The sequence below is a fragment of the Schistocerca gregaria genome, chromosome 7, assembly GCF_023897955.1.
Source record: "Schistocerca gregaria isolate iqSchGreg1 chromosome 7, iqSchGreg1.2, whole genome shotgun sequence".
NCBI lineage: Eukaryota > Metazoa > Arthropoda > Insecta > Orthoptera > Acrididae > Schistocerca > Schistocerca gregaria.
Window position 1 is genome coordinate 162,841,321 of NC_064926.1, and position 21,086 is coordinate 162,862,406.

At 40.5% G+C, this 21,086-nt stretch overlaps 1 protein-coding gene across 1 annotated transcript in view; it reads left to right on the plus strand.

The window, feature by feature from the left end:
* LOC126281994 (chondroitin sulfate synthase 1) overlaps positions 1–21,086 on the plus strand; it is a 311,284-nt gene that overhangs the window by 282,895 nt on the left and 7,303 nt on the right. Inside the window, exon 6 of the mRNA XM_049981379.1 lies at positions 11,980–12,137. Within this exon, the coding sequence (XP_049837336.1) occupies positions 11,980–12,137 (158 nt within the window). The remainder of the gene's footprint in view (positions 1–11,979; positions 12,138–21,086) is intronic.

The window sequence follows — 21,086 nt, forward strand, 5'->3', positions numbered from 1 at the left end:
TCCTGACCAAAGCTTCCTATTTGTGGAAAATTTTATTGTCTTCTGCTCTCCTTCAAATACTGAAGCAGCAAGTTATCAGTTGCAACATGTCAAAAAGGTTTGAGATGTGGGCTGTAAAGACTAGTTATACATTTTCTCCAGAAAGAAAAAGAAAATGAAATGATCATGTGGCATTGACGGCTGGGAGGCCCCATCTGGGGAAGTTCGGCCTCCAGGTTGCAAGCCTAATTTCAGGCGATGCCACATTGTGTGACTTGCATGTTGGTGATGATTAATGACAATACAACACCCAGTCCATGAGTGGAGAAACTCTCCAATCCAGTCGGGAATCGAACTCGGGCTTGCTGCATGATAGGCAAACACATTACCACCATGATAGGCAAACATATTACCATTCAGCTAAATGGGTGGACTCCCCAGACAAGTGTGTGTGTGTTCATTTTAATCTTTTTAACTTACCTGAATTGCATATGTGGGACACTATTCTTCCTTTCAAAGACTGTGAAGTTTCTGGGCCTCAGTTTTGTTGCAAAACTGTTGTATTTACCACACTTAAAGGGCCTGAAGGCAAGGACCCAGAAGGCACTGAACATCTTGAAGTGTCTTAGTCACAGGTCTTGGGGGACAGACAGGGCACATCTAGAGCGGTTCTATAGGGCCTACATACGATTTTGGCTGCACAGAGTAAAGATCAGCGAGGCCTTCTTTCCTGAAGACAATGAACACTGTATTACCATCAGGGTATCGGGCTGGCCAGAGGCGCAGGACAAGACCCACATTCAATATCCGTGCTGAGGCTGGTGAACTGCCACTTGTCATCCGACACCTCCTCACAGTGTGTCAAGCGTGTACCTTTTTCACTACTCCCACTTCCCCAGTATACCACATTGTTGTATGTCCAACTATGGAATGCCATTTAGCAATCATCATCAGGTAGTGAGGCCATTTGGGATCTGTGAGAAGTGTGTGCTGGATTCCCGTGGTGCAGGGCATGTACAGGCTCAAATACAAGGTTTTAACTGACAGCCAGCCACCTTGGTTACTGCAGAGGCCCAGAGTAATTTTAGGTTTAGTCCAGTAAAGGAGAGATTGAACTCCTGCTTATTTTTTGAATATGATATTTTGTGACATTTTAAAGGAGCACCACAACTATATAGCTGTACCCACAGATGGGTCTAAACAGAGGGATACTGTTGTTTTCTGGATCATATCCTCCAAGAATCAGTTGTATCAAGACTCCACTGTCTTTGATATCAAACTAGCTGCAATCCTGAGGCTGCTGGAGCAGATGAGATGTGCTGTGCCTGCTAAATTCCTCACCTGTTCCAACTCTCTTAGTGCCATCCAGTCTCTGCAACACTAATATCCAGTCGATAAAGTAGTCCAGGACATCCAGGATGCCCTTCTCCATTTACAAATACTGCAGGAGGAGGTGTCTTTCTGCTGGGTGCAAACAGGGAATGAAAGGGCAGATGCAGCAGCCAAGAAGGCATATTGTAATCCTCAGTTAGTTCATTGTGTCGCCCTCTGCATGCCATTGCCTCACTGTTGGGGTACGGAATCATATGTTAATGTGAAGAAGAGTGTCTGGAAGTGACAGACAAGAAGCTGCATCTAGCAAAGTGCGATGGGATGCCTCCTTCCAGCCTTATGGGTGGGCTGACGTCCTCCTTACTTGTCTTCACATGGGCCATTGCCCTATAACACATAGCTTCTTGCTCCAGCAAGAGTACCCTCCAATATGTGGTGAACAGATTTCTATGCACTACATTTTACTACACTGTCTTTTATTTGGAAACCAAAGGGCAGTGGCAGATTTGCTGACAGTTCTGCCTTCTATTTTTAAGTGGTATTCAAACAAGCATGGTTAGAGTTTTAAGGTTTTGTTATATGTCCAAACTGTTTCCCAAAATTTTAGGGAGATGTTCTTAATGTTAACTGGGCGACTGAGTCACCCTTGTTTTTTTGTAAGTGGTCAGCCAGTCACATTTCCCTCAGCTGTTTTTTAGCTTCTTTGTAATTATACTTGTGTTCTAATCCCAGATACAGCACATTTCACCACTTCTCCATTGTCTTACAGTGTGCGAGATGGAATGATGGTGTGGGTCACTGCAAATGAGGTGGGAGTGAATGTCATTTTGTAGGTTTACTCATCTTAGCGTGACAAAATTTTTAGCCCTTTTATTCACATTCATTTCCTTTAATATTTGGAAGGTGCTGTTAAGCACCCCCCCCCCCCCCCCCCACACACACACACACTATAGGGATACTATAGGGACACTATAGGGAAAGCAACACAGCTCAACACTGCAAACAGATCATCCACAGCCATGACTTGTCACTTTTCTCACCTTACTAACTAGTACTCTTCTCTGGGAAGTGACATAGGACTTGAGTCTAGTGATCATTTTACCATTTGGCTCCACCTGCCAGATATATCAGCATATGCCACCTAAGCAACCTAAATTGATGTTAAACGAAGCCAGCTGGACACTACGCAGCAACCTCACTTCTGTTCTAACGGAAGTATAGCATCAAGGATATGGTAGGACATGTCACTGTTGTCATTCACAATACTGCTGATGTCTCTATCCCAACGTTGTTTCTTTAAATTGACAGACAGACAGCCCCATGGTGGAGTGAGGAGTATCTTTTAACCATCAGGGACAGGCAGGCAGTAGTGTAAAACATCCATTGCAGTCCATCTGTTGACAATTTTGCACATTGCTAGATCAAATGCTCAGTGAATTAGCAGAGAGAGCAATCCTGACAAGAATTCTTATAATTTATTAACAATTTACACCAAAACAATGTATGGGAGTTGAGAAAGATTACTGGGAAAGATAACAAGAACATTTCAAACAATAATGCTCTTGTCACTACACAGAATTCATAGCCCAGATTAGACAAAATACTTTGAACAAATTATATCTAATTCCAATAAAGACGCAGTATTAGAATGCAGATGGAAATTGGCTGAGAGGACACAAATGGAGTTAAGCTTCAGTAACAGTGAAGAGTACAAGCACCCCTTTTGTATGGAGGAGTTCCAGCATCTGTGCTTCACAGTACATAATCAAGGCTGGATAAAGTGCACCATGACATGTTCTGATATTTGAATACTGAGCTGTAGAATTTCCAGCTCATGATTTTCAACAAAATGTGTTCTGAGGGACAATTCCCTGATTCTTGGAGCAAAGAAATCATGATCCCCCCTCCTCTTCGAATTCCAGGAAGAATCACACCAGCTGAAGCATTTGTTGTAATGCAGCACCGACCAGATGTATAGAGGGACAATACCGTCTTTCTTTCTCTCTCCCCCCCCCTCCCCCCCCAAAGTCACAAAGCCCAAAGTAGCTTTTTATTTCCATTATACATAATAAAAGGATCTAGAAGTAATTTTCATGACAGTGGAAGTAGATTAGCACTAGTTTTACTTTGTTGTTATCATACTTTCTAGAAGTATCTGCAGTGGCTGTCTTTGCCTATTAATGTCCAATTTAACTAGTTCTACAGCCGTGAAGGGCATCTTTCATGACAGAATTTACAGAACAAGATGTGTGAGTTAATGAATGCCATGTACCTAGCCTCTTTCTGAAGCTGGGGAACTGTCTTTGACCAACTGAAAGAAGTTCCCCACAGTGTGACATGTGTATAAAATTCGGCCAATCTGACTGTCTCCCAACATTAATTTCTTGCCTAACCACCAGTAAAACAAATGTGTGTAAATTTCAGAGCAACAAGACTATTTGGGATTAGAGCAAAGGTGCACCTTGCAGAGTTCAGTGTGGGGCACCTGAATGTGTTGATAAAGGGTTGGTGCAATTGCCCTCCCTGGTTAGTAGTGATGCCTAGGTTAGTTTCAAATTTGATAAAGTACATATTTTATTTAAAAAAAAAGGCTTTTGAAAAATTTTAGATGAGCTCAGAAATTTACTAGTTTTTACAGGCATACTGTTGGCTGCTCAGTCACTTTTTCTGATGGTGGCTATAGGGCAGTCTTTGACGCAGAAATCTATGCAGTCCAAAGGCACTGGAGCAGATCAGGTACAATCAATAACATAATTTTACAGTCTGCTCTGCAGAACATTCAGCAGATGTTAGCAGCTGACAAAGTGGTCCAAAACATACAAGACACCTTTCACATACAACAGCAAAAGATGAAGTATCATTCTGCTGGGTATTGAGCCATGTGAAAATACAGGGAAATGATCAAGCTTACACCACAGCAAGGGAAACTTGCATCAGAAATAATATACCACTCCTTGGGTGTTATTACCATGTTGTTGAGAAGGGGAGCTATATATCAGTGGGAGAGTGAGTGGTTGAAGCTACAAAGTAACAAATTAAAGCTAATGAAGCCAATAATTCTGCCTACTCTCTCTCTCTCTCTCTCTCTCTCTCTCTCTCTCAAACACCCCCCTCCCCCCCCCTCCCCTCGGGCCAGTGGTAGGACCCACCAGTGCACGGCAGTTGTAGCACACTGTTTCCAGCACAATATATACAATATAATTTATTTAATTGAAATTTATGGTCAGACAAGAAGGCAGCAGCTGTTCTTGATAATAGTTTGTCCACTGTTTTAAGTGACAATGAGATGAGTGTGGAAAAGGTTTTAAGGTTTCTAGTTATCCATACTTTGGCTCACATTACTGGGTATGTTAAGCTGATGTGCACATGATACTGCCATTTACCGTCTTGTAAAGTCATCAGATGACAATATGAATTGCAAAATTATTTAAATAAGATATCTGTGTGGTGTGAAAAGTGGCAATTGACCCTGAATAGAGAAAAGTGTGAAATTATTCACAGGAATACTAAAAGAAATCTGCTAAATTTCGATTGTGTGATAAGTCACACAAATCTGAAGGCTGTAAATCCAACTACATACTTAGGGATTACAATTGTAAATAACCTAAATTGGTACGATCACATGGATAATGTTGTGGGTATAGAAACCAAAGACTGTGATTCATTGGCAGAACACTTGCAGCAGAACAGTTGCAACAGATATACTAAAGAGACTGCTTACAGTACAACAGTCCCCCCTATTCTGGAGTATTGCTGTGCAGTGTGGGATCTGTGTGACTGACGCATGATATTGAAAAAGTTCAAAGAAGGGCAGCTCATTTTGTATTATCGCGAAATAGGGGAGATAGTGCCACAAACACGATACGTGAATTGGAATGGCAATCATTGAAAACAAAGGCAATTTTTGTTGTGAAGGGATCTTCTCGTGAAATTTCAATCACTAGTTTTCTCCTCCGATTGTGAAAAAATTCTTTTGGCAACCACCTACATAGGTAGAAATGATCATCATGATAAAATAAGAGAAATCGGGGCTTGCACAGAAAAATTTAAGTGCTAGTTTTTCCTGCATGCCGTTCAAGAGTGGAATGGTAGAGAGACAGCTTGAAGGTGGTTCATTGAACCCTCTGCCAGTGTGAATAGCAGAGTAATCAAATGGTTCAAATGGCTCTAAGCACTATGGGACTTAACATCTGAGGGCATCAGTCCCCTAGACTTAGAACTATGTAAACCTAACCTAAAGACATCACACACATCCATGCCTCAGGCAGGATTTGAATCTGCGACCATAGCAGCAGCGCGGTTCCGGGTTATAGTGCCTAGAACCTCTCAGTCAGCAGAGTAATCATGTAGATGTAGATGTAATGTAACTAAGAGTGGCTGGTTCATTCTATTTCAATCAGTGATTGAACCAGCCACAATTATCTGAATCATGTCATAATAATTTTAACTGTGTCTTCATTTCTCAAGTAATATTTGTTATTTGAGACTCGGGTTCTTATGTAAGCAATTTTAACATCCATGTATAGAATTGTTAATGAATGAGTGGCTGGCTCTTTCTCTGTTTATTATTAGCAGTCAGTTAGCCACATGTCTTTTGAGCCTCTAATACGTGTTCACAGGCCACTTTCCCAAAAGGGTACTAAGTGGTGCATATGTTTGTATTCTGTAAGGGTACTGCTAATTACCCTGTTGAGCATCCTGAACCAATATCATCACCATCATCATCATCATTACCATGAACCACTATTGGTTGGTTGATTTGGGGTATGGAACCAAACATCAAGGTCATGGTCGCATTGAATTAAGGAAGGATGGGGAAATCTGCCATGCCCTTTCAAAGGAACCATCCCAGCAGTTGTTTGACACGATTTAGCGAAATCTCAGAAAACCTAAATCAATGTGGCTAGACGTGGGTTTGAACAGTCATCCTCCCAAATGTGAGTCCAGTGTGCTAACCACTGTGCCACCTTGCTCAGTCATGAAACAGTATTCAAGAGACCACTATCTAATAACAATATAATTGAGGTTGCCACGACATCTGAATCTGGACACAGATGCCAGTTAATGAAGAAGTGTATGCAAATAACGTTACAAAGAGCTAAGTGGAAATGCCTCACAAAGCATTGGTACGAGGGGGAAAGTCATTCATTCCTCCAACGGCAGCTTCTCTTCATATGCTTTTGTAAATGCTTCCAGTATGAAGTGCAGTAAGACCTGCCAAAACCACTGAGTGTAATTTGATCCTCATCATAAAATAAATCAAATCAAAATTGCTGACATATAATTACTTTTTAAAAATAAGGAGTTGAGAAACTTGAGTTTCTCGTGGAATAGAAACGTTCAAGTAAGTTATGGGAACATAGTTTGGTGATGTCTTTGACAGCAGCCAATAATTTGACAGGTGCATACCCTGTCATTTTGAAGCCACAAATGCAAGAGACTGCTGTGGAATTAAATTTAAAACTTTGGTATGCAGAGCATACACTGAAAGGTACTCACACATACATGTGCCGCCCCCCCCCCCCCCTCGCACACACACACACACACACACACACACACACACACACACACACACACACACATACAGTGTTAACACACTAGCACCACCAAACAACCATGGATGACCAGTGTCAGAAATTATCAGTAGTGAACAATATAACCAAAGGGTTGATTAGCATGAACTTTGTCCCTCTGTCACGTGACAAGGGAGAAAGCTAATTTAATTTCATTGCTCCCTTAATACCAGTATCCCAAAACTGGAATTGCATGGAAGAATACCCATGTTGTTATATTCCAGATGATGACAAGTGCTAAGGCATGTTACACAATAGCAGTTTCATTTGAGTGTTGTAACTCTGTGTGACACTTAGGTTCGGTACATGAATCTGATCTGTCTTTCACTATATCCATTCTGATGAAAGGTGACCTTGAGATGGGCTATCTCAGCCACAAACTTTCATGGTCTGAAATGGCATGCATTCTGTGAATAAAGGTACAAAGAACCCCTTTACACTGAGATGGATGGTAACAGCTATCAGCTGACAACTAAAGCTGCTTAAATTTTCACTTCTATAAGACAAAATAACAGAAAATCATCTATATGAAAAGAACAGCTTTCAGTGCTATGGAGTCCCATATTTGTCCCTCGAAATCTTTCAAGTTGGCAATAACAGATGACAACCGATTCCCCATTCCAACTCCATCTGCCTGTTCATAGTATTGGTCACTGAATAAAAATTAAGTGAAAATCAACACATGCTGAAATAGGTTCATTAATTCAACACCAAACCTAACCTCAATTAATCATTAAAAAAATTCGGAATTGGGTGAAGGAATGTGAGTGAAGAGAGAGACTATATGAAAGCTTACTATAATACGAGAGTAATTCAAAAATAATTCCTCTAATTGACATAAGAAATCCATTGAGTTCTTAATGTGATGCACACACTTGCCTGCTAATGGGCTTACTGGAGTAATATGTTGTTTTGCTACATTATATGTTAGAGCACCAATGTTGCTGACAATAGTAAAATCTGTAATTCATGACACCTGGGCATCAGTGCAAGATTTAAACCTTTCCCTGCTGTGTTGTCAAAAGCTGTCTCCATGAGACTGATCATGGAACATCAACATAGGATCCAATATTAGACTGCAAACTACAAAATGTTCAAACTTTGCCTAATGATGGGCAACTACAGAAATTTGTTGAAGTTTGAATGTTTATGTAGTGCAAGTGTCTATCATATTCCTTGAAGTTGTGGTCACACATTGAGGATTGAAGATGATCACTAATGTTGAACATAAGCATCAAATACTGTTACAACGGCTGAGGAAATCTACTATTGCAGAACATTGCCCTCGGTACCAGTCATCCTATGGAATATAATGACATGGAAATTTTGACACACAGCTATTGCGATAGAGTTAGTAAGGAAGCAGTTTAATTTAAAGTAGTAAGTGACGTTATGAATAGAGATAGAGGTTCTTGGCTTAAATTATGCTCCTTTCCTGGTCAGACCATAGATTGACAGAGTAATAGTATCTCAACCATGGGTTATTAATATTCATGATTGATAAATTGTGACATTTGTCATCCTTGGCTGTGTGGTGATGTTAGTGTTTACTCTCTCTCTCTCTCTCTCCCTGTGTGTGTGTGTTATATTCATGCATATGCTCTGCATACCAAGGTTTGAAATTTCCTTACACAGCAGTCCCTCATCACATTTTTGCCTTGAAAATGAGAGGGTGTGCACCTATTAAAATATTGGCAGTCATCAAATAAATCACTCAATGATGCGTTCCCATAACTTATTTGTTCACTGAAGCTGAAGATAAAGGTGACCTTAAGAAATCAGAATAATACAAAGGGCTTTCTGATGTAACAAAAAGAAATTGCGAGGGCAATGGGGGAGACAAGTAAGAAGAAAGAAAGTGGCTCTTTTTACATTTCTTACTTTCCTCTCATGGCATGTTATAAAAGCAGCTTAGAGGAGCTCTGTCTTACCCCTGCCACATCATGCATAGCGAAAAGTTCTTCAAGACCTTTTATATCCTTTCATCCTGTTACCATTATAGAAAACACTTGTTTATTTCTAATTCAAGCTTTTGAATTAATATAAAAGTGTACTTCTCATTCTCAGCAAGATTCTATTTTGAAATCTTAATGTGAATCTAGCTTCTTATGTACTATGCTATTTCCCAGAATGTAGCTACACACGGTATGGAAGAATCAGTCAGGGTTCAATTGTTCTACTATTTACTGCCTCCAGTGAGTGTCTGGATCAATCCAGCAGTAATTCCATTGTATATTGCCTTCTTCATCATTGTCTTACTGAGATCATAAGTCTCTAGTAATATTTATGTTGATGGAATGTCTTTTCTTTATTTCTTTTCTACATCAGCTTCTTGTTTAGATGCTGATTTTAGTGTATTAGTAATGTTACAACAGAATCATTGATGGAGATATAGCCCCATCAGCCTGGACAACTAGTGTCACACGACCAATCTGGAAGGAAGAAAGTGATGTGACAGAATGCTCTCAGTATGAACCAATTTGACCACTTTGTCATGCCTTGAGCATGCTATAGACTCCAAGCTCCACACAATTGTTGCTGTCACCACAAATCAATGCGGGTTTATCATAGGAAGTGGAACCACAGATACCATTCATGCCACTCGATCACTTATTGAGAAACACCTTGAGAAGAACAATGATTTTCATATGTCATTCCTAGATCTGGAAAAGGCCTTCAGCCATGTCCCACATCAGCTTATTTGGCATGCATTACGCTCTCAAAATGTCCCTGAAATCTATGTCTGTCCAAATGCTGTATCAAAATTCTCAGCAATGTCCAAAGTGCATTGGGAACATCACTTCCTTTTACAATCAGTGTCAGAGTACATCAATGTTCAGTACTGTCACCCTTACTGTTTATTCTCTGTATGGACACTGTCACACAAGACCTACAGTCACTCCATCCTTGGTCACTCCTACGAGGGGTGTTTAAAAAGTCCATGCAAAAATAAAAACTACTTGCGTGTTTAGGGTAAACCTTTTTTATTTTTTGACAGTCTCCTTTTAGACTTAAACACTTTGTCCAACACTGTTTTAATTTGTTGATCCCTTCCGAATAATAGGAATTGTCCAAGTCTGCAAAATAGCTATTAATTGCTGCAATCACCTCCTCATTTGAATAAAATATTTGTCCCGCCAGCCATTTCTTCAAATTGGGGAACAAATAGTATGTGAAAAGAGTTGGAATCTTATATCCATTAATTTTGCGACCACAACTGCTGAGGTGTGTGCTGGTGCATTGTCGTGATGGAAAAGGACTTTTTCGCAGTCGAATCACCAGTGTTTCTCTCACAGCTTAGTTTTCAAATGGTCCAATAACGATGAATAATATGCACCTGTAATAGTTTTACCCTTTTCCAGATAGTTAATGAGGATTATCCCTTGTGAATCCCAAAAGGTAGTCGCCTTTCTGGCTGAAGGAATGGTCTCTGCCTTTCTTTGGTGCCGATTCTCCCACTGTTTAGATTGTTGTTTGGTCTCAGGAGTATAGTAATGTATCCATGTTTCATTCACAGTGACGAAATGACACTTAAAGTCCTGAAGATTCTTCCTGAACAGCTGAAAACCATCCTTGCAACACTTCACACGATTCTGTTTTTCATCAACTGTGAGAAATCGCGGAACCCATCTTGCAGATAACTTTCTTATGTCCAAATTTTTATGCAAAATATTATGTACCCATTCATTCAAGATGCCCACAGCACTAGCAGTCTCAACCATCTTAACTCTTCTGTCATCCATCATCATATAATGGATTTTATCAATGATTTCTGGAGTTGTAATCTCCACAGGGCATCCAGAATGTTCAGCATCATTTGTGCCCGTACGGCCACTACAAAAATTTTGAAACCACTTATAAACTGTTCTAATCAATGGTGCAGAGTCACCGGAATGTTTATCAAGCTCCTAAGGCGCTTTGCCTCTCGTAAAGTGATGTTATAATAACCACATGAAATTCTTTTTCATCCATTTTTCGACAATCACTCGACTTTCTTGATTCACATGAATGCCAAACACAAAATGAATAGACCAATATGGCCGAAACTTCCTGTGCTTTCTTTCCAAAGATGCTACTAACTAAACATGACCTCGATATGTGCCGGTGGTGCCATCACTCGGACTCTGCACGGACTTTTCAAACAGCCCTTGTATATCCTGACGACGTTTTACTGGCTGGCATGAAGATCTCCAGGGAAAGATGCAGCAATGCAATCAGTAACTTGGCCTGCAACTGAATGTCAAGAAGACAGAATACATGGAGTGTAGTATTCAGGACAATGGGACCATCGAAATCAGTGGAGACGACATGAAGAAAGTGGAGCAATACAAATATCTTGGCTCGCTCATATGAACAGATGGTGAAAAGTTACTGGATGTCCATGCCCATGTTAATACAGCCCAGATGAAATGGTGCCAGGTGACTGGCATACTGTGTGCTCGTCATATGTCTTTATGCCTTAACTCAAAGGTTTATAGAACTGTAGTATACCCAGTCGCACTTTATGGCTTGGAGTGTTGGCCAATGACAATGAAGCATAACCAGGCTCTCCATGTGATGGAAATGTGTGTACTCTGATGGTCCCCTGTGCTTACCCGATTTGACCATGAAACAAACATCGACATTCGTGACTTGGAGTTGCACCGATCTCAGACAAACTATGGGAAAGCAATTTAAGGTGGTACTGACACCTCATGTGCACTAAATCAGACTCAGTGGCAAGAACAGCTATGCATTTGGACATGAATATTCGATGACCTTGTGGCAGACCCAAGACACGATGGACAGACCATATCAAGAAGGAATTCGTCAATGCCATCTATGACGATGCCCTTGACAGACCAAAATGGGGACCCTACTAGTGTGGGATAAATGCTAAGAAAAAGAGTAATATTGCAAATAAGATCTTTCATTAAAATTTTTTGAGTGCCACTCTGAACAGATTTTGGTTGCAGAAGTCAAGAAGGAATGCTGATGCCTTCATGTTATCTCTAATTTTGTCATAGTTGCGATAATTTATTGATTATATCTGATAATTTTGAGTGTAAAATTACTTTCTTCATTTAAGAGTCATAGTAAATCTGTGCATTTACAGGACTTAACCCCAGTCTACACAAGTTTCATCCCCGTCGAGAACAAGACATTCTGAAGTGGGACTTCATATCCAGATCAATTTATTCAGATACTAACAACAATCCACGAAGACGCATTGAAACTCCACTACGGGAAGGCCTGGAGGATGTTGTACGAGAGGTAAATACTAATTTGGACACAGGCCTAAGCAACAAAATAATATATGTAAAAATGGAGCAATGAGAAATGGGAAATTAATATGTTTTGGTTGTGGGGCTCTATATGTCATAATTTATTACTAATACTGGGCGAAGTCATAAACTGCTAGTGGGGAGCAAATACCTGGATAAGATCAAAGCAGTCGGACTATACAGGGGTGTCCCAGGAGGAATGATCAATATTCAGGGATATGACACAAACAGTCATTCAGAGTGAAACAGTCTAGTAAAAATGGGCTCTAAAATTCATGCATTAAGAGCTATGAGCATCTGTTCATCTCTGCTACTGTGGAACACATCTCTTCTACTGAATAAGTGCTCATAGCTCTCAAGCAAACTATGCATTTTAGAACCCATCTTTATTACGCAATTTTTTGTTGTTTCGGCCCATACCACCTCTTCCCAAAATAGGAAACAAAGAGCTTGCAGCAAAAGGTGTCTCTCACAATTGAAGGTGGACGAGTTGTGCTTTACAGCTCTACAGTATGCATTTTAGAACCCATGTTTACTAAACATTTTGGTTTCATTAAAGTCATATCCATGAATACTGGCCATTTTTTCTGCAACACCCTCTATAATATGAAGAGTATACTATTATCAGTTAATGAAGAATAGAGAAAAGTATAGATTATACAGAAATGTGAAAGGTAGTTATAGGTGCAAATCAATAAACACAGAGTTTAAAATTAAGAAATCGACACTGAAATGTAAGAAATGATATCCATATGAGAATATGAATATTCTGTGAAAGGTACAATATATCTGACGTTCTTATAGTGAAATTACTTTCTTAAATGATTCTACTTTTGACTTTTATTTGTTTACTTACTTTATTGATTCACATGGAGACCTGTTTGCTGGGTCCAAACATTTGATTTGTAACAAATTTAATTAGTGCATGTTGTTGAAGATCATGTTGCTTGCTATATTCATGTACTGAGAATGCAAAACCATTGTGGATTAGTATTAAGTCCAACTGCAATGGAGAGTTGTACTTTTATTATATCTGCTAATGTGGCAATCACGGTTCACCGTGTGTCTACATCATGTAAATCCTCGTGTTGTCCTAGAATTCTAATTGAGAACTGGTATTTTTGCATCCAACTTGTTCAAATAAACTAATGTACCAATATCTCATCTCTACAGAAGCTGGGATAAGGTACTACAACAAACAGTAATTTTGGGAAGCAAAAAAATAAATAAAAACAAGGAAAGGTGATCACTCAGCTATAGCTGACAGATGTCTGGCATATACACACACATAACAAGACAAAGACTCTACACAAGGAAAAGAACTGTAGCTTGAAACCTAGTTAGATTCTCTCTCTCTCTCACTCTCTCTCTCTCTCTCTCTCTCTCTCTCTCTCTCTCTCTCTCTCTCTCTCTCTCTCTCTCACACACACACACACACACACACACACACACACACACACACACACACACACACACACACACACACACACACACAAGTAAGTGCACCACAGCTCTTGATTGGTATGTTTGGGTGACTGTGTGAGAGTGTGTACTTATAAAAAAATAAAAACAGTAAATTGAAAGTTACTAACATTTCTGCAATATTATGTGTGTCTATGTACCTCACATCAATCAGTTAAAGGTGAGTGGCTGCTGCTTCTTATTTTTGTGTAATGTTTCCCATCTGAGATTAACTTTAACCTCTTCATGACATAACAGCATTAAGCCACATGTACCCCCTATGTCATGTACATCTTTGCAAACTAAGCTAGTTTTGTTTGGGTATTGATTTGATGAATCTGGAATTCTTAAGCTGAGGACTAGTGAGTGTTACCGGTTTCTAGATGTGCTTCAGAGACCAGTACTCTATGTGAGAGTGGAATGTTGTGATTTGTAAAAACTGGGGATCTTGCCTTAGCTACATGGATTATGAGGGTGATACAAACTTATATAGATATAACATCCAGAGCTATAAGATGTGCTTAGATGTTGGTATGGTGAATGGCTGTGGGCATGAACCTCTGGGGCACCTGCTGTGCAATAGTTATCTTAGACTTAGAAGGCAAATGAGACTTTCTCCTATGTGGACTGTATAAATCCATAGCTTTTCTTGGGAACAAAATTGTTTACAGTTTACAAACAAAAACACTCTCAGCACAATGGGTTGTACTATCAGGAGTAAAACAACCCAGCAAACACAAGAGCTTAGGTGCCTAATCCTCCTGACTAGCCTTCCTTCAGTAATAGTAACAGAACATTTATATCAGGACAGAATGTGTTTGTAGTTATAAATCATGAAGGAGAATACTTTCATAAAGACTCTTCATTCTTAAATAGGGCTTAGAAGCTTTGGCCGGTACTATGAAATTAGACAAGTGACTCAGAAATGGCCACTCTTTTGGTTGAGGTAGCAACAGTTCATCCCCAAATTAAATTTGGTGCAAACCAGTTATAACTGGCAAACACATTCCACTTAATTCCAGTAGAACTGTTATGATATGCCAGGATATAATATACGCTGATGCAGTAGTCCTTCAAAAAGAATATGAAATGGAGGGTGTTGCAGCTTTCAGTAAGACCTGTTACCTGAGTATGTTTCGGTCGGTTTCACTGAAGTAAAAGTAAGGGCTTTTATCTAAAATCATGTAAAATGTGAACAATCCCTAATCCAAGAATATGTCATCACTGCCATTGGGCATAATTGCAAAGGTAAGCATTCGGTATGTAGTTAGGTTTGAAAATTAGTGTAACAAGATGCACACCATCTACTGAAGCCAAGAAGATTTGTAAGACAGTGCAACTACTCAACTGTAGTAAATCTTTTGCGTTTGCTCTCATAAAAACAGTTGTGGAAGACCAATACTTCAAAACAAATAAAACAACAAATGCGGAAACTGAAATCAATCTTAATGTACAAATTGTAACTTGGGTTTTAAGTCAATTCAGGGAGCTACAGAGATCACGATCACAAAAAAGAAGATAGCATAGGTAATGTATCCATAAGGATAGCCACAAGAAATCATGACTAATAAAGAAGCACAAAAGAAAAGAAACTTCATTACCTAGAGACATGGACACGGAGATTTTAGTACTGAAACCAACAAGAACAAGAAGAAAAGGTAAAGGAGAAGCCTCTTTGAAGATGACATCTTAGTTCATTCAAATTTGAGTACTTTCAAGACTCATATAGAGTAAATAAAGATCCTAGTACAGGCATAACCAATGTGCAAGAGGTATATTACAAGTCCTCTTGGTTGCCTGTGCTAAGAGCTGAGTACTAGTGAGTGTTACCAGTTTCTAGTGAGTGTTACCAGTTTCTAGATGTGCTTCAGAGACCAGTACACTATGTGAGAGTGGCATGTTGTGATTTGTAAAAACTGGGGATCTTGCCTTAACTACATGGATTATGAGGGCGATACAAACTTATATAGATATAACATCCAAAGCTATAAGATGTGCTTAGATGTTGGTACGGTAAATGCTAGTGCTAGTTCTAAAGGAATGATGACCTCAATGGTGAAAGGGTTACAGCCAGAGTCACTGTGTTTATCACTAACTAGTATTATGCTTCACCCATTACCATTCACAGTAAACTATAGCCTAAAGCTGCTGCCTACATGTTTCTCAGATGCAGTAACAGTGTTGTGTGTCTATTTACTCCCTCTCAAACATGTTAACAGTGAAGTTCTTGAAGATCTCATTCATGAGCTCCCCATCCCTCCCATCTGGCATTTCTCTTTCCTTGAGATGATACTATGCTATTCATAAGCAGCTACTCCAAAACTTATTTAAAGGTTTGGGTATTTCAGGATTTACCTTTACCAGAAAATATGTATAAGCTAATTAGGATAAAATGAATAAAATTTTGCACTCCAATGAAGTCATCCTTTGTCACAGTCCTCTCAATATACACCTGAGTCCTTGTAAATGCAGTTTTATGGGAAATGATGAATGACTATTATTCTAGTCGTAACTTCACTATCTTGATACCTGTTGCAGGTAGAGCAGCATCCACATGATGGCCACAAACATATACACTCCTGGAAATGGAAAAAAGAACACATTGACACCGGTGTGTCAGACCCACCATACTTGCTCCGGACACTGCGAGAGAGCTGTACAAGCAATGATCACACGCACGGCACAGCGGACACACCAGGAACCGCGGTGTTGGCCGTCGAATGGCGCTAGCTGCGCAGCATTTGTGCACCGCCGCCGTCAGTGTCAGCCAGTTTGCCGTGGCATACGGAGCTCCATCGCAGTCTTTAACACTGGTAGCATGCCGCGACAGCGTGGACGTGAACCGTATGTGCAGTTGACGGACTTTGAGCGAGGGCGTATAGTGGGCATGCGGGAGGCCGGGTGGACGTACCGCCGAATTGCTCAACACGTGGGGCGTGAGGTCTCCACAGTACATCGATGTTGTCGCCAGTGGTCGGCGGAAGGGGCACGTGCCCGTCGACCTGGGACCGGACCGCAGCAACGCACGGATGCACGCCAAGACCGTAGGATCCTACGCAGTGCCGTAGGGGACCGCACCGCCACTTCCCAGCAAATTAGGGACACTGTTGCTCCTGGGGTACTGGCAAGGACCATTCGCAACCGTCTCCATGAAACTGGGCTACGGTCCCGCACACCGTTAGGCCGTCTTCCGCTCACGCCCGAACATCGTGCAGCCTGCCTCCAGTGGTGTCGCGACAGGCGTGAATGGAGGGACGAATGGAGACGTGTCGTCTTCAGCGATGAGAGTCGCTTCTGCCTTGGTGCCAATGATGGTCGTATGCGTGTTTGGCGCCGTGCAGCTGAGCGCCACAATCAGGACTGCATACGACCGAGGCACACAGGGCCAACACCCGGCATCATGGTGTGGGGAGAGATCTCCTACACTGGCCGTACACCTCTGGTGATCGTCGAGGGGACACTGAATAGTGCACGGTACATCCAAACCGTCATCGAACCCATCGTGCTACCATTCCTAGACCGGCAAGGGAACTTGCTGTTCCAACAGGACAATGCACGTCCGCATGTATCCCAACGTGCTCTAGAAGGTGTAAGTCAACTACCCTGGCCAGCAAGATCTCCGGTTCTGTCCCCCATTGAGCATGTTTGGGACTGGATGAAGCGTCGTCTCACGCGGTCTGCACGTCCAGCACGAACGCTGGTCCAACCGAGGCGCCAGGTGGAAATGGCATGGCAATCCGTTCCACAGGACTACATCCAGCATCTCTACGATCGTCTCTATGGGAGAATAGCAGCCTGCATTGCTGCGAAAGGTGGATATACACTGTACTAGTGCCGACATTGTGCATGCCCTGTTGCCTGTGTCTATGTGCCTGTGGTTCTGTCAGTGTGATCATGTGATGTATCTGACCCCAGGAATGTGTCAATAAAGTTTCCCCTTCCTGGGACAATGAATTCACGGTGTTCTTATTTCAATTTCCAGGAGTGTATCATTAATAGAGAAAGGATCCTTAAATTTGTATCAAGAAGATCTGATCAGTATATTTTGGAGGTTTGGGGATGGAGGGTAGAGAAAGAGGTAGTATGTACCTCTCAGTGGTGGTAGGATATGATTTGTAGATAATCATAACCTTCAAAGAAAAGTTGACACCTATTCCAGGCCAGGACATTATTATATTTCAAAAGATCATCCTCTTTTATTGTGTTTGAGATTGGTCAGTGAAAGAGCTGCCTAAGATGACACTGGAATCTGCTTTTTTTTTGAATAACTGTGAGAAAAGAAATTATGATTGGATGGTGTATCTGCAGTCTTACAATAGGTAGATCCCTCTTGTCCTGGGGTATGAGTGACTTGCCCCAACCAATCTCTCTTTACTCCCTGATGAAGGAACTAATAGTTCCAAAAGGTAGAATTAGTGTTTTCACTTTTAAACGTGTACTGAAATGTTGCAACCTTAAGGTAAGTATTGGGCAGCTGTGATGTCCCTTTATAATTTCAACCCCCAAGTGGGTGTGCATATGTATAAGATGTGCCATTCACAAGTAACATTGTCTTTCACCACTCCATTGTTGTTTTACAATTGTGTCTCATACCTATTCCTTCATTACTGCTTCAGCTAATACAGCACTAAGTTGCGCTGTTAATGTCCAAGTGAGCAGCAGTAATATAAAATAAACAGTAACCTAGGTGCTCAAAAATTACCCAGATTCTGAGTTAATCGCACAATCTCACAATGCAGCAGTTGTCTGAACGATAATTAGGGGCTGAATAAGTGGTGGGCTGGGATCTGATGCAGCTGCGCTGTTTAATGCTCTGAGGGGGTCATTACTGTGAATGAAGACTTTTAGGTGGCAATAGAGTGATATAATGAAAGTTTATTTTAGTATTATTTAATTAAACAGTGATTTAGCTCACATAATGCAAGTTCATTTTATCATTCTTTGAATATAAGATTAAACTGTGATTTTTCTCATACATGTTTACCTTGGTAACATAAAGACAGCTATTCATTACATATGTATACAGTACACAATCCACCGGCTCGTATTAAAAAAAGACGGCATGCCCATTCAAGGGTTAAAGTGCAAATATTGCTTATTGTTGGCGGGTCTGGCATTTACTGACACATAAATGTCAACATTGGATCAGTAATGGGAAAGAGGATATGAAGTTCTTAACGTACTATGTGAATCTTCTCTCTTCAAAATTCAGCATTTCAGTGTCAGGATGGGTCCAAATTATGAAGATACTGATGAATGAAAAAGAAGAAGCAAAAATGTATGAAACTTGTGTAAATTGAAAGCCAAATATTTGTTGCAGAGGCAGTTTCCATCTCCAGTGCTTAGTAGTGCTGCTGTAAACAAAGTGAGAAGAGTAGTGGAACAAACATTCAGGTTTTTTCTGTTATTGCACACATCACACTCCATGGAATTGTACTGGGTGTATTGGTTTACACAGTTTTTGGCCATTGGTAGAAAGGTTATCAGTGATAACATTAATTTCAGAAGTACTCAAAAATTTGCAAACTGAATCAGTTATAATATGTATGTGCTCCCAGATTACTTTCTCCTTTATTATTTACATTATGTCAGCAGTGAATGTGATGTATTTGCTACTTGTGGGACACTCAGGTCAGAGGGACTGTAGGACCATGGAATATGTTAGAGGGTAAGTTCATATATGAGCAGATCAACAGAAGAATCTAAATAAAAAAAAAAAAAAAACACACACACACACACACACACACACACACACACACACACACACGTCTGTGGACTGACCCTGTAACATATTTGCATGCTCCTACAATCCCTCTGCCTCAGTGTCCCATTAGCACAGGCTGTTCCAAGTCAGTCCCATGGAGCATGGGCACCTGTGGGTGTAGTGATGACAATGTGTTCTAGAAGCAACCCTTTGCCATTTTCGTCACACTGGGAAGAATAGGTTTTGTTTTCTGAAAAAGATGGAGTGCCTCACTGTCCTGTGTATTATAAAGTTCTGAATATGCAAGTATATTATACGATGTCGGCATGTCCCTTCACTCAACGTAGTACTATGAGCTGGACAGTAATGCAATAAAGCAACTCATTGTCACACTGAAGGATGAAGTTAAGTAACAGGTAAATCTGAAACTAAATAAATAAATACAAAAAATGAATACATACTTCTTCTCTGCACCTTGTATATATATTGTTTTGATGCATTACATCTGTGTTATGCAACTATTGTAGATTGCTGATGTCAACGAAGATTCAACTGATGCAGCACTTCTACCAAGCTACAAAAGTTGCATATATCACTGCAACAGCTGGAACACCATTCTTAACGGGTCCCTTAGTGAAATCACACCTGTACACTTCTGTTTTGTGCTTAGAACCAGCAGAGAGTATGAAATTTGAAGGCATTTGCCTCTCGAAGCAAACGGTATCTCATTGGATTCACAATATAGGCATGAATTTGGAAACCACATGTCACAGACATTGCTCAGGTTGCAATATTTGTGAGGGGCGTTAATTCGAAATGACAAATTTGGGGTTGTCTGTGAGTCTAGAAAATGTGCTTGCCATGGGACAGGCTCTGTTCTTTGGCAACAGAGGGTGCAACATGAATGATTGGGAGCCAAGGAGGTATCAAGCATACACTGTTTTGTGCACCAGGAAGCCCTTTGTATGAAATGTGCTGACGTAATGATAAAGTGTGTAAGTTTGGTAAGGCACTGTGGTGTCAACCACCAATGGTTCAGAGACTTTTCGCATGACCTAGAAGCAGCCAGTGGTGATACTCATTATCACTGCACAATATGGTGGCTTAGCCTCAATATGGTGGCTTAGCAAAGGCAAAGTTCGCAATTTTGGAAGAAACTTTTTTTGAGTGTTTTTCACACCTTTAAGCGCCTGAAGAAATAAGTTTTGGTGATTATCAACAAATTAGTGTAAAACTTAATCAAAGTTTTGAGGTGAGGTTTCGGGCCATGCAAAGCCTACGAAATAAGTTAAAGCTGTTTACCACTCCATTTTCAAATGCACCAGATACTATTCCTTCAGAAATGCAACTAGAACTAATAGAGTTGCAAAACAGCACACTGCTCAAGGATGCGAGCATTAAATGTGATCATAAAGAGTTGTTTAGTGAATTTATATTTTATTTGTTGAGAGTTGTCTCGCTGATGGTGATGGTAAGTCATAAATTCTATATAAGCTAGGACGTGACATAATTTGCAGGATGTACGGTTCCTTCAAGCAGAAAGTATGGGCATGCGTATACCACAAATGTTGCTTGGAATCAACAATGACATCCCTGCCCGTGCCTCGACATGCACAAACAGCCATCGTTCACGGATGTGATTATAGTACTAAATACTTCCCCTACACTGCTGACATAATGTATGTACCGTATTTATTCGAATCTAAGCCACATTTTTTTCCGGTTTTTGTAATCCAAAACACCGCTTGCGGCTTAGAATCGAAAGCAAATCAA